At 37.3% G+C, this 14,555-nt stretch overlaps 2 protein-coding genes across 2 annotated transcripts; one reads left to right on the plus strand and one right to left on the minus strand.

Moving 5' to 3' along the window:
- LOC103866295 (auxin-responsive protein SAUR32) lies at window positions 1–1,570 on the plus strand. Its single transcript, XM_009144189.3, has one exon. It carries the CDS (start codon window positions 1,017–1,019, stop codon window positions 1,374–1,376), a length of 360 nt encoding a protein of 119 aa, XP_009142437.1. The 5' UTR covers window positions 1–1,016; the 3' UTR covers window positions 1,377–1,570.
- A 1,264-nt stretch (window positions 1,571–2,834) lies between these two features.
- Window positions 2,835–6,339, minus strand: LOC103866296 (CDPK-related kinase 3). Its single transcript, XM_009144190.3, has 11 exons — window positions 5,577–6,339; window positions 4,923–5,053; window positions 4,776–4,817; window positions 4,597–4,705; window positions 4,441–4,519; window positions 4,076–4,372; window positions 3,885–3,994; window positions 3,658–3,765; window positions 3,530–3,592; window positions 3,273–3,440; window positions 2,835–3,204 (listed from the first exon to the last, which is right to left on the minus strand). Exons 1-11 carry the CDS (start codon window positions 6,120–6,122, stop codon window positions 3,067–3,069), a joined length of 1,791 nt encoding a protein of 596 aa, XP_009142438.1. The 5' UTR covers window positions 6,123–6,339; the 3' UTR covers window positions 2,835–3,066.
- Between the last annotated feature and the right edge of the window lie 8,216 nt (window positions 6,340–14,555).

Raw genomic sequence — 14,555 nt, forward strand, 5'->3', positions numbered from 1 at the left:
AGTTGCTGACCACATTATTACTCTTAAACTATCTGTTGACGAATAATTAACTATGGATCTTCTGTATGCGCAATTAATAAAATTTATATCAATTCTATTAACTTGCACCCAGAGTTACCTTTTTTTTTGTAACGACGCAGAGTATCTAGCTATGTACAACAAATAAAAATATATATTCCGTTTTTTTGTTGGAATTAAAAATATAGAGTGTTTACCAAAAATGAAAAAAACAACAAAGAAAGTAGAGAAGGATGGTTAGTACTGGGGGAAATGCAGAGGAGAACCAAGATAAAAACATAAGTTTTTCATTCCATTTTTAAATATAGATATAACATGATATTTTTTTGTTAGTATATAATGTCAGAAACATATTTGCAATACATGTGAAAAATGTAAAATACATTTTATAACTTATAAATCGGAGTATTGTTTTCTTATATAAGAATCTATGCATGTGTTTTAGCGTCTCACACTTGCACATGATTTATTATAATGTCTTCTTGTGTTTATTATAATAGTATAGTAAGAAGTACCACAAGATTGAATTTCTCTTCAATATCATAGTTAACTACCGTTTATTTTCCCATTATTTTTGCTGACTAATTATACTCTTCATAAAAATATGCATTGGTCGTTACTATTATTTTTTACTTTTTATATAGCAAACGACAACCAATAGGTAAATTTATAATACCACCACTGTATTTATTATTAGAATTGACCAAGAAAATAGGAGCGTCTCGTCTTATTTTGATGGACTTTCTTATTATTAAAATGATGTATTTTTCTTTATAAACGAAGCCCCCTCTTTTGCTTCCTTCATTCACCTGGTTGTTGGTACTTGGTATCTCCACAAAGAAAAATAAAATAAAATGATCAACTTGATTAGTTCTCTCGAACTCTCATCTCTCACTCTTGAAGATCCATGGCCTGCTTTCTAGCCTAAGTTTCCTCTGTTTTCTTATCGAGTCTTTCTTGGTTTCTTCATCATACTCTTAAAACGTTTTCTAAAAATCATGGGGACTGGAGAAAAAGCTCTGAAAGGCTTCCATTTACTTCGCAAACAAACTGTCAAAAACAAAGATGTTCCAAAAGGATGCTTAGCGATCAAAGTTGGATCACAAGGAGAAGAGCAACAAAGATTTGTAGTTCCTGTTTTGTATTTTAACCATCCTTTGTTCATGCAGCTCTTGAAAGAAGCAGAAGATGAGTATGGATTCGATCAAAAGGGCACCATCACAATTCCATGCGACGTTGCGGAGTTTCGTTACGTTCAAGATTTGATTGATGGAGAGAGATCGGTTAATCATAACCATCATCATAGACATAGTGGTCGTGACCAGTATCATCATCTTGTTGGGTGTTTCAGAGGCTGAAGAATGATTAAATATAAATTGATGATGGTTAATGAATTATTGTTGTGTTTACATTTTAGATCTTTTTTTTTGTGTTGATCCTGTGGAGTTGTGGAGCCAAAAAATGGCCTAACCCAAGAATGAAGTGAATTTCTGAATTTTTTCTGTAATTGTATGGAATTTTAAGATAAATAAATTTAATTTTCTGATTTTAATTTATTTGTTCGGAATTTTGAATGACTGAAGAAAATCACAACGTTTTCAGAAATCACAGAAGATAAGTATCTTTAAAAAAAATGTCATTTCCTTCTTTATTGGAAAATTGCATTTGTTATTTAGTCAAGAAACGTATATAACGGATAGTAGTGTAAAGTATAATATTCTGTTTACATTTAAAAGAGATATCGGAAAAATAATTTTGAGTTGCAAAGATACAACTTCAGCAAAAATCTGTTATCACACACGAATTTTTAGGTTTATGAACGGTTCATAAATAATTTAGTACCCAATTTTTAATAGAAGCTTCATAAACTTAAAATTTTGTAGTTAGATATTATTGGTAAAACTAATTAAGCACAAGAAATTTGTGACAAAAATCAAATTTCATTTTAATCAGTATAGAAAAGGAAAGATTCTCAAATTCTTTTTTGGTTTAAAATATTTCCTCTTATCTTCCCATTGTAACGGTTGGTCCTAAAAAGCATTCATTTACATTTGACTTTAAAGTTGATTATGTAGTCAGATACAAAGTGAAGTAAATAGCAATACATATTCCAATGTTAGCAGGTATTCGTTAATTCCAAAGATCCTATTTCACCAATCTCTCACACACACAAAATGATAAGACCAAGAAGTATTTTTGTTACTATGATATTTTTTATGTTCAGGGTTAAATTTATAAAAACGATAATTGGTATGTTTGTTAGAATATATATATATTGCTTCTAGAAAGTAAAAGGGCCTTGTAGATTCCCTGTATTCCGTAGACTAATGGGTACGAACAAACCCACTCATCTCACTATCATAATTTGTGATAAATGGTCATGATTCGATTGTCGGCAGCACTCCCGAAAAGGAAAGGCTTAGCTTTTTTGGGCTTTATCTTATCATTAATTATCGTCATATAACTTTTCATTCCAGTTTTAATTTTGGTGTATGAATCATATACATACTATTAGACTATAAAATTGCTGATAATCTTTTTCAAGTTAGGAATTTGAACCATACTAGTAATAATATCAAAATTTTATGATGAAATGGTCATTTTCTTGAAGAAAATAATGTAAATGTAATAAGTATATAACACAAATGCTGAATTGCTGATAATATTTTTCAAGTTAGGAATTAGAGCCATACTAGTTATAATATCAAAATTGTATGATGAAGTGGTCATTTTCTTGAAGAAAACAATGTAAATGTAATAAGTATATAACTCAAATGTTGCTCAAAACCATAGTTTAAGGTAATATATTGCGAAAATGAGTGAAATTCATCTAATATATTGCAAAAATGAGTGAAATTGATCTACCTTATGGACATTTTTTATGGTGTTTTATGCACCTTCAATTTAAACTCTATAATATGATAAAGAAAAAAACAAAAAAAAACGGACGAAAATACCCCTTACGTCTCTCAAGAAGTCTATGATAAAATCTGTTTTGATGAAAAATAAATAATAGAAGAAAAAAACTAAAAAAAAAAGAATAAAGGACTAGCGAGGTCTTGCGTGAGCAGCACGAAGAGTAACTCCATGCAAGAACTTAGTGAACCCTAAGAAACTCAGCTTCCCGTCACTGCTTCTTACCCACTCTCTCAAGTGCCCGTACGCAGACGCTCCCACATTCAGTTCCTGTTCAAAATAACCGGTTTGAAATTTAGATCCCAAGAACAAAACCAAGAATGAACATGATTCATTACCCTTGCTAGCTCTTCGATGGTGATCACTCGGTTTCCCTCGGTCTCAAAATGCTCAAAACCGGCGGCTGCAATCTCATCCCAAGCTTCAACAGCTTCTAGTTGATGGATGCTTATCGCAGCTGCACAAAACTCTTCGAAATACATCTTTCTATACGCTAGAGAGTCCATCTGCCAACACACACACACATCCATTTTAAAACCTCCAGCTAAATTTATGTTCTATATGAGTCAAATAAAGAGATTGATTGTCCTCTCACCATGTTGAGAACTTCAGGAACTCTGGATTCTCTCATTGCGTCTGTTGCATTCTGCGTAAGCGCCTGCGAAAAATGAGCTTATTAAACCGATGTGACCATGTTTTTAAAGAATCAAAGGCCTTTCTTACCATTTTAAAGTTTTCGAGGGAGATGCTTCCATCTTTATTTGGTCCCAAGAGCATGAACTGTGCTCTAAGATAGACTAGCTCGTTCTCTGTCAACGCTTTTGCTAGAGCCTGGAATATTATTTTATTTAAATACCCAACATATCACTCAATCTTGCAACTCAATATGTAACCAACTTTAGAAATATATCTAAACAACTCTAACCAAACAGAAGAGAGGTGGTTGTTACCTTTAAAGCAGCACGTCTAAGAGGTGTTGCGTGCAAATAGGCTTTGACCAACTTAAAGATCAGAATATCTAAAGGAATCGCACGACTCTCATCTCTTAACCATGGATGAGCTGGAATAAAACAAACCTCATCAGTTTTGTAATGTATGGGTAACACATTAGAGAAAAAAAGAAAGAAAAAAAGAAACTCACTCAGAGCTTGAACTGCAGACATTCGTTTCCTATAGTCTTTGTTGAGAAGACGTTTCACAAACTCTTTACCTTCCGGTGAAACAGTAGGCCAAGGCAAGTCATCGTAGTGCGGTTCACTCCTCAGCACCGTGCGGAAGATTCCAGATTCCGTGCGTGCCCAGAAAGGCCTGCTTCCACACAAGAGTATATATGTAATAACTCCAATGCTCCATATATCAGCCTCAAGGCTGTATGATCTGTGTAGAACCTCAGGCGCCACATAGTATGCGCTCCCAACTATATCATTCAATCTCTCATCTGTAACAAAAACAAAGCTCAATATTAGGCTGCAACAAGGAAAGGGTGAAGTATGAAAAAAATCTTACCGGGTTTGACAAAGTCTGAGAGGCCAAAGTCAATAAGCTTCAAGTCTGAGTCTTCGCGGCTAGATGTGAATAGAAAATTCTGTTTGAACAAAGGTAACAGGAAAGTTTAGTGATTTTGATTATTGGTAGTGGAGGTGTATAGAGAGAAGACAGAACCTCAGGCTTTAAGTCTCGGTGGACAACTCCTTGGAGATGACAAAACGAAACCACGTTTAGGATCTGTACGACGATAGCCTTTGCGTCCTCCTCTGGGTATTTGCCACCCCTGAGACGAGAGAAAGCATATGAATAGATGATGTAGAGAGAATCTAAGAGAGCAATCAGATGATATATACCTTGCTAATATTCTGTCTAGAAGCTCTCCACCTTCACACAACCTGTGGTCAAGTAGAACCAAACATCAATTCTTTTAAGTAATTTTTTCACAAATTTATATTCCAAGATTGAATATATGTGTTATGAAATGGGAAACAAAGACATACTCCATGACAATGTATACGTTATTGGCGTCCTCACATGCATCATAATATCTGATCAGATGTTTGTGACCAGATAATGATTTCAACAGCTTCACCTCCCTCCGAACATCTTCAATTGCTATTGCTGTTGTCATCTGCCAATGCAAAAGAAAGATAAACCAGTCACACTGTCAACTTAGTTCCACATTATGTCCTAATCCAAACAAAAAGAGGCAGCCAGACAAAGATTTCTCTATCTACATTTGTCATCAATCATTTTTTTTTGTTTCTTAAACCCAACAAATAGTACATGAAAGACCATAACATGGTTAGAAATCAGACAGCTAAGTAAATCAAAATGTAACAGACAAGCTTCACTGCTACCATAAACAAACGCATGCAAACATTATAATATTAAAAACTCACAATTTAGATTCAATCATATCCTAATGCAGACAAAATCAACAAAAGTTCATCTACTCAACTCACTTCCAGACAAAACAATCTTCCTATCTAAAGAGACAAGACAACACACTGTTGCTCTCAGAGAATCAATCTACTGTAAGAAACAAAAAAAAAAAAAAAAAAGACAATTCACTGTCCCACCATAGCCATTATCCAAACCCCAAGAATCTACACTTTCACTTAGCTCAATTACAGATCAAAAGGAAGGATGACCTTAGCCTTGGAGATGATCTTAACAGCAACGGGATGATCCTTAACCTCACCCTTCTTCCCACGACCAGAACAAGTATGACCAAAATGCCCTCGCCCCACTTCTTTCCCCAACTCATACTTGGCCCCAAAGTTCTTCCCATACCCAAAGCTCTTATCAAGCAGCGCCTGCTCACTCTCAACCCCTCCCTCCTCAGGTATTGGGCCTTCCTTGGGCTTCACTCCAAGCCTTTTTATCAGCGACGCCTTAATGTGTTTCGCCGGAGACGGCGGGGGGAAAGGCCGCCGGAAGAATCTCCTCGGAGTCGAGGTCCTCGCCGGAGAAGGGGAGACGCCGGGAGGGAGAGGACTCGAGGATCCGTGAGGGAAAGGACTAGGCCATGGGCTCGGATTCGATGACCTAGCCGGAGTAGCGTTCTTAGCTCTGAGAGGAGTGAGAGGCTGATTCTGGTTCCCGTCGCCGGAGACGACGTAGGTAGTGGTGTTAGCTTCGTCTCCTCCGAGACTCTGCTTGCTCTGGTTATTAACCTTCCCGTAACATTGCCCCATCTCTAACTTACTAACAGTAAATGAAACAAATCAAATCTGAGGCATTGAGAGTGTACGGATCAGATCAAAAGGAGGAGAGATCTGAGGAAAACGATAAACAAAAGGAATGAGAAAGAGGAAGAAGAAGAAGAAGAAGAATAAGAAGAAAGACAAGACGACAAGGCAGTGTTAAAAGAGACAAAAGAAGGTAGAGAGAAACCAAATCGAAACGGAACGGGACGGGACGGGACGGGACGGTGGTGTTTTTTTTTGGTTTGGTTAACAACCGTTGGATTAAAATCTGAGATGTTTATATGGACGGTGGAGATTTTAATGATTTGTTTTTGTTTAATGTGTGTGAACTATTCAACTCGTTCTACGTTCAACAACTATAATTCCGCTAATCCTGCATCTCAATTTATTTTTTGTTTATGTATTATTTTGATCAAGAAAACTTTTTTTCTCTTCTTCTTATTTTGGTGTGAAGTGAGAGGTTGGGAGATTGAGTAAGAGTTTTTTTATTCTATCTTGATATTTAATTTGATAAAATTGATTTTAGACATACTCATTTTTGGCTGGTTTAGTTTGGACTAGATTCATATACATATTTTGATCCCTTTAATTTTTAAAAAATTTATAGGCAAATTGACATGTAATTTAATTTCATTTGTTTCTTTTACAAATATGATAATTAATTAATTTTATTAAACTGAAATGATTATAAATATTTATTAAAATTATAAAAATCAATAGTTTGACATCATGTTACATGTAAAATATAATATATAATAGATGTTGGTATTATAAATATTTAGATCATATATACATTGGATAAGTTATACAGCAAATATGTTGGATAGTCTTGAATCAATATATTCGTATTTCAATATGTTCGATCTTTGGTTCTGGTTATTATCATCATTAGGCTCACTAATTTTGGCTAGTTTGGTAGCATTTAGCTATAACATTTAAGACTTGAAATATCGTTTGTCAGAAATAAAACACTAGTGTTTATTTGTCCTTATGTCTTTTTCTTTTAAAATTATATGGTAGTACAAGCTTTTTTACACTTTCCTTTATCCTTTAATTGTTTTCTCTTTTGTTACTTTTTGGCTCCTTTAAAATTTTGTTAAGAGATTTTTACCAATTTTTAATTAGTAAAACGGTTCTATAAAGAAAAACGTATTTGTTAATGTCACGTAACTTTGTGTTATTGGATGCAATTAAAACGGAGTTTCCTTACGGACTATTCATGCTGGATAAAAGATGCGCTTACGACCTGGTCCGAAAGTTCGAAAAAAGAAAAAATACGGAGTACGTTACCCTACATGGCAATATATAGGCCGTTCAGTCAAATATACTCACCCTTTTAAATGAAATGTGATTGTTGTTGTGAATTAAACACACATCGTGATTACAGCTTTTCTTGAATTTGGAAATAATCACTTTTATGTACGCCTTGAGTTATAAACTTTATTCAAATTAAGTACACTCTTTTTCTGAAAAGATATCTATTTTAGACAATAACAAGTCATACTGGCAAAATTTTAAATATTAGTGGTAATTAATGTTATCGCCGGTAAACCGGACTGATGTAAACGATATAATAAAAGCGAAGTTAAGGAAATAGACGAATATATAAACGAATACGAGAACGATAAGAAACCGTATTCGCAACGAGACATGGAGGCGAGATATGATCTCTTTCCTTAACTCAAAATATTCGCTCCGTTAGTGAGACGGGACTGTACGAATATAGAGTCCCAGGATACAACCATGGCAGACGACTCACGCCTCACCCGTGATCGCCCTATCGAACAAAAAATTCTACGAAACACTCTCGCAATAATAGACTTACGCAGAGGGAATTTTGCTGTTGGATTTCGATTTAGAAAAGGTTGAAGAAAATGAGAAGAGGAGAGTCCGTATTTAAAGAGAAGACTAGGAGCGGGTTTTCGAAACTGTTGCGAACGTTTTTCCGAAAATCTCGCAAAGATCTCGGAGTGGAACGTTGAGCAGCTTTCTCCGCAAGTTTCTCTCTTGTTGACTCGTTCTGATCCATTTCGAACAGATAAACTTCGTGTTGTTTTTAAACGAACTACATGTCGTTTATACACAAATGTCATGCTGTTTTTTAGAAATAAAATGGCAAAGCGTTGAGCTTAACTTGGTCCAAAAAGAATAATTCTTATCGGGCCAAAGGCCCTCCACCCAAGCCCAAGCCCAAGCCCAAGCCCACGCCCACGCCCACGCCGAGCCGAGCCGAGCCGAGCCGGCCGGACGGCGGCGGCGGCGCGCGCGTGGGGAGCTCTCTCTTCCTCTGAGCCGTTTAATCCAAGGAGAGTGTGATACCATATATATGAAATTCATTAATGCCAACATGGCTTTTTTCAAAGAGCTCGTAAGCCCATTTCCTTTTCACATTTGCCTTTCATTATTTGAGCTAATAAGCTTAATAATTAGGCCCAACAATCCCCCACATGAATAGAAATGACTCTAAACATATGCAGACTAGATGCAGACTCGATAGACTCTAAAAAACTATACTTATTCTAATCCTGACTAGACTAGACAGACTTATCGAGAGTGTTTGCAAAAAATTCACTGTGTTTGAGTTGGTGGCATTTTTAAGCCTTGAACCACTCATAGTTAATATCTGTCGGGTTTACTTTACCAGAAGGTGAACATGATGTCTTGAACCAACCGGTGTTTTATGTAGACCGAGACAACAGGCATAACGCAGCTTCATTTTCTCGTAGAACTTAGTTCTCTATTGTGTTCATTGTGGCCCTGAACTATTCCTGGTTTTCATGAGTGAACTTAGAGAATATAGCCTTGCATTCATTCTCCTAGAAACGGCCCCATTTCACACTCATTAGGTGATTGACCATGAAAAGTATTGAGTAATACTCCGCTTAGAAGCTATGGAATCATTAAAAGCTTATGCTTATCCTTCACACATTCGTTAGCACTTTTATCATCTTAGGAGCTGGGAAGAGACTACTTTGTCTCAAGTGCTTTGGTTAGATTCTGTTTGATTTTGTTTTCCCTTTGAACCTACGTCTTGGGATCTCCAGTCATGATAGGTAGGGTTGCAGTCAAGCATCCTCATTCGTTATAGGCTTTAAACCCATTCCTTTTGATGATTTAGCAACAACATCTCGTGGCAAACCTTTAGTAAATGGATCCGCTAGGTTGTCAGCCGATTTGATGTAGTCTATTGTGATTACACCAGTTGAGATAAGTTGTCTAATGGTTTTATGTCGTCTTCTGATGTGACGAGATTTACCATTGTAGAGATTATTCTGAGCCCGAGCTATTGCTGATTGACTATCACAATGTATGCGTATAGCTGGCACAGGTTTCTCCCACATAGGGATATCTTCCAAAAAATTTCTAAGCCATTCAGCTTCTTCTGCTGCTTTGTCTAAGGCTATGAACTCAGATTCCATGGTTGATCTGGCTAACACTGTTTGTTTGGTAGATTTCCATGATATTGCTGCTCCTCCTAGTGTAAATACATATCCACTTGTGGATTTTGAGTTTTTAGAATCTGATATCCAGTTAGCATCACTGTATCCTTCTAAAACTGCTGGTTCTTTACCATAGTGAAGCCCAAAATCTTTGGTGTAGCGCAAGTAATTGAGTACCCTCGTTATAGCTTTCCAGTGTGTATGACCTGGATTACTTGTATATCGACTAAGTACGTTTACTGCATGCGCCAGATCTGGTCTAGTACAATTTGTCAAGTACATGAGACTTCCAATTACACGTGCATACTCGTTTTGTGAAACCGCTTCACCTGAATTCTTTGTCAAGTGCATTTGGGGATCTAACGGAGTTTTTGCCGTACTATTAGAGTAATTTTTAAATCTCTCTAATATTGTTTGAGCATAATGAGATTGGGTTAAGATAATTCCGTTTGAATTTCTTTTGACTTTAACCCCGAGAATTACATCTACTAATCCCAAGTCTTTCATCTCAAATGTCCCTTTGAGCATGTTCTTTGTTTGATTGATAATGTCTTTATTGCTTCCAATAATGAGCATATCATCTACATATAGGCATAGTAAAACATACGCATTTTTGGTAGTTTTGTAGTATATGCATTTGTCACATTCATTTATTTTGAAACCATTTGACATCATTGTATTGTCAAATTTTTCGTGCCATTGTTTAGGAGCTTGTTTAAGCCCATAAAGTGACTTTACAAGTCGACATACTTTGTCTTCCTGTCCGGGAATGACAAAACCTTCAGGTTGTTTCATGTAAATTTCCTCTTCTAAATCACCATTTAGAAAAGCAGTTTTTACATCCATTTGATGGATTTCTAAGTCTCTTAAGGCTGCGATTGCTATCATCAGTCTTATTGATGTTATTCTCGTCACTGGAGAATATGTATCAAAATAGTCAAGGCCTTCTTTTTGTCGGAATCCTTGAACTACAAGCCTAGACTTGTATTTTCCACCAGGTTTGCGTGTCATTATCCATTTATTCCCTAATGCTTTGCAGCCAGGTGGTAAATCCGTTATGTAATACGTATAATTTTGCATAATCGAATCTAATTCACTCCTGACAGCTTCGTTCCAAAACGGAGCTTCTGGTGAAGCCATGGCTTCTGCCAAAGTTTTTGGAGCATTTTCTACTAAAAATGCCATTAGGAAATCTTCTCCAAAAGATTTTTCCTTTCGAGCTCTTTTGCTTCTTCGAGGTTCATCTTTTTCTTCATTTTCTGAAATATCATTTATAGAAATCTCGACGTTTGTCTCAGTTTCTGAGTTCTTGTCATTGTCTCTTTCTTCTCGAGTTCGTTTTGAACCTTGTTTTTCCCTATATGGAAAAATATTTTCGAAGAAAGATGCATTTCTTGATTCCATGACTGTATTTTCATGAATATCTGATATTTCAGATTTATGTACCAGAAAACGATAAGCATTACTGTTATGTGCATATCCGATGAAGATGCAATCCACTGTTTTAGGTCCAATAGTGACCTTCTTTGGTGGTGGTACCGCAACTTTTGCCAGGCACCCCCACACTTTGAGGTATTTATACGAAGGTAAATTACCTTTCCATAATTCATATGGAGTTTTACCCGTTACTTTGTGTGGAATCTTGTTGAGGATATAATTAGTGGTAAGCAACGCTTCCCCCCACATGTTCTGGGGTAACCCAGATTCCTGCAACATAGCATTCATCATCTCTTTTAGAGTTCGATTTTTGCGTTCAGCAACTCCATTAGATTCTGGTGAGTAAGGAGCTGTAGTTTGATGGATTATTCCATGTTCTTTACAGAATGCATTGAACGGACCATCATACTCGCCTCCTCTGTCGCTTCTAACTACTTTAATAGTTGTTTTAAGCTGATTTTCGACCTCGAGTTTAAATTCTTTAAATTTTTCTAAGGTTTCATCTTTGCTATGTAATAAATAAACATAACAATATTTTGTGCAGTCATCTATGAAGGTCACAAAGTACTTTTTACCACCTCTAGTTTGTAAATATTTTAAATCACATAAATCGGTGTGAATTAAATCTAGAGGTTTATTAGTTCTTTCAACATGAGGTGATGGCGTTTTTGTGAGCTTAGCCTGTACGCATACTTCACATTTTTGTTTACTTGTTTTGCATTTAGGAATTAGATTTAAATTCATTAATCTTTGTATGGATTTGTAGTTTACATGGCCTAATCTTTCATGCCATATATCAAAAGACTCAACCAAATAAGCAACTGGCTCATTCTTATTCATTGAAACTTTTGGAGCTACAACTTTTGGAGTGACTGTCATTACATTCAACTTGACAAGTCCACCCTTAACATAACCCCTTCCCAAATACATCCCATTCTTCCTAATCACGAGTTTATCCGCCTCAAAACTTGTGGCGAATCCATTCTTGCTGAGCAAGGTTCCCGAGACCAGATTCTTCCTCATGTCAGGCACATGCTTCACATTTGTAAGAGTGACCTCACGTCCCGATGTCATCTTCAAGATCACATTGCCGCGTCCTTCAATCTTGGAGACTGCAGTATTTCCCATCTTGAGCTTCTCCTCAGTCTTGCTTTTCTGATAGGTGCTGAACATCGCCCTATCGGTGCAAATGTGGGTGGTTGCACCAGTGTCATACCACCATTCCTTGGGGTTGTTGCTTTCAACCATGTTGGCTTCAGTCACCACAGCAACGAGATCCTCCTCAGTGAGATTTGCCTGATCTTTCTCATCCTTGATCTTTTTTCGACACTCAACAGTCTTATGCCCCACTTTGTGGCAGTAGTGACATTTCCCCTTGAACTTCTCCACATTCGCATTGATCTCAATACCTTTGTTCTTGAAGTTTTTTCCAGAAGCCTTCAAGGCTGCAGCAGTTTTGGAAGGCTTGGCAGGAGAATAGGCGTGTGCCTTTCCTTTTCCTTTGTGCTCAGCCATGTTGACACTGTGCTCCTTTGTACCGACCTTTGCAGCAGTTCGGTTTCTGGATTCCATCTGAAGCCTCGTGATGAGCTCCTCGAGCCCCATCTTCTTCTTCTTGTGCTTCAAGTAGTTCTTGAAATCCGCATAGCTTGGAGGAAGCTTTTCAATGAAGCTGAGAGTTGTGAATGTCTCGCAGATGGACATTCCTTCAGCAGCGATTTCATGGCAAATGAGCTGAAGCGCTTCCACCTGATCCATGATGGGTTTTGAATCCACCATTTTGAAGTCGTGAAATTTTGAGACCACATACTTCTGGCAGCCAGCGTCCTCACCTCTGTACTTCTTGTCTAGTGATCTCCATAGCTCTTTCGCCGTGGGAATCTCACAGTAGACACGGTACAATGGGTCAATGAGGCGACCCAAGATGTAGCCTTTGCAGATGAAGTCGGAATGCACCCATATGTCAACAGTTGCGAGGCTGTGAACATCATCAATCCCGTAGGGCATAAGGGGCTTGTCCTCCTGGAGGAACTTCTCCAGCTTCATCGTTGCCAGGAAGAACAACATCTTCTTCTGCCACGTTTTGAAACCTTTGCCATCAAACTGGTTTGGCATCAGTCCTTGAGTGAACACACTAGGGACAGTCGGAGGAGTTTGAACTGCCACCGGACCACTTGCAGTTGCTGAAATGGAACCCGTCTGATAAAGACCAGCACCGAATAGGGTACGGCGAGTGGTTTCATCAGCAGCATTCCCCGCAGGGAGGAAAGTGCTCGTTGTTGCTGCAGTGGTTGACGCTGTGATGTTTCCAGCGGTTGTCACGCCAGTTGCTGCAGCGTTGAGTGGAGTCTGAATGACATCCGAGGTGTCCATGGGAGTGGGAGTGTCATTATCGTTTGTCATTTTCCTGTAGAGAAAACATGAAAACGGATTAGTACTCCATTCAATATTTAACATATTATTTTAAATAAAATAATAGTCTAAAATCGATGTTCATTTTTGGTGTTTGAACCAAATCATATCGATATAAGTCTTGAAAAAACGTTTTGCAAACTCCCTTAAAAAGCGTTCGCAGAAATCATTTTTATAGACTTAGAATGTTTCACAAACTCGCTTAAGAAAGCGGTCTTGAAACGATTCATTTTATAATGAAATAAAACAGAAACGTTTCGCGGAAGTGCTATAAAGCAAATCGCAAACACGTTTTCAGAATAACACAGAAACGTTTCGCGGATAAGCGTATAGCAAATCGCAAACATCGTTATGAGATTAATAATAAAACGTTTCGCGGAAGTGCTAGAAAGCAAATCGCAAACACGGTTCCAAAACCCGTTTATATAAATCGTTTTTCAACCCGATTCGAGCTTTAGAAATAAAGCTATTTTGAGTTAAGATTGTTATCGCCGGTAAACCGGACTGATGTAAACGATATAATAAAAGCGAAGTTAAGGAAATAGACGAATATATAAACGAATACGAGAACGATAAGAAACTGTATTCGCAACGAGACATGGAGGCGAGATATGATCTCTTTCCTTAACTCAAAATATTCGCTCCGTTAGTGAGACGGGACTGTACGAATATAGAGTCCCAGGATACAACCATGGCAGACGACTCACGCCTCACCCGTGATCGCCCTATCGAACAAAAAATTCTACGAAACACTCTCGCAATAATAGACTTACGCAGAGGGAATTTTGCTGTTGGATTTCGATTTAGAAAAGGTTGAAGAAAATGAGAAGAGGAGAGTCCGTATTTAAAGAGAAGACTAGGAGCGGGTTTTCGAAACTGTTGCGAACGTTTTTCCGAAAATCTCGCAAAGATCTCGGAGTGGAACGTTGAGCAGCTTTCTCCGCAAGTTTCTCTCTTGTTGACTCGTTCTGATCCATTTCGAACAGATAAACTTCGTGTTGTTTTTAAACGAACTACATGTCGTTTATACACAAATGTCATGCTGTTTTTTAGAAATAAAATGGCAAAGCGTTGAGCTTAACTTGGTCCAAAAAGAATAATTCTTATCGGGCCAAAGGCCCTCCACCCAAGC

This window comes from Brassica rapa, chromosome A04, assembly GCF_000309985.2.
Source record: "Brassica rapa cultivar Chiifu-401-42 chromosome A04, CAAS_Brap_v3.01, whole genome shotgun sequence".
NCBI classification, from domain to species: Eukaryota; Viridiplantae; Streptophyta; class Magnoliopsida; order Brassicales; family Brassicaceae; genus Brassica; species Brassica rapa.

Coding starts and splice junctions, on each gene's coding strand:
- LOC103866295 (XM_009144189.3), top strand. CDS start 1,017: ATGGGGACTGGAGAAAAAGCTCTGAAAGGCTTCCATTTACTTCGCAAA.
- LOC103866296 (XM_009144190.3), bottom strand. CDS start 6,122: ATGGGGCAATGTTACGGGAAGGTTAATAACCAGAGCAAGCAGAGTCTC. Junction 4,520..4,596: donor ACCGAGACTTAAAGCCTGAG/GTTCTGTCTTCT, acceptor TTGTTCAAACAG/AATTTTCTATTCACATCTAG. Junction 3,593..3,657: donor CCCTCGAAAACTTTAAAATG/GTAAGAAAGGCC, acceptor CATTTTTCGCAG/GCGCTTACGCAGAATGCAAC.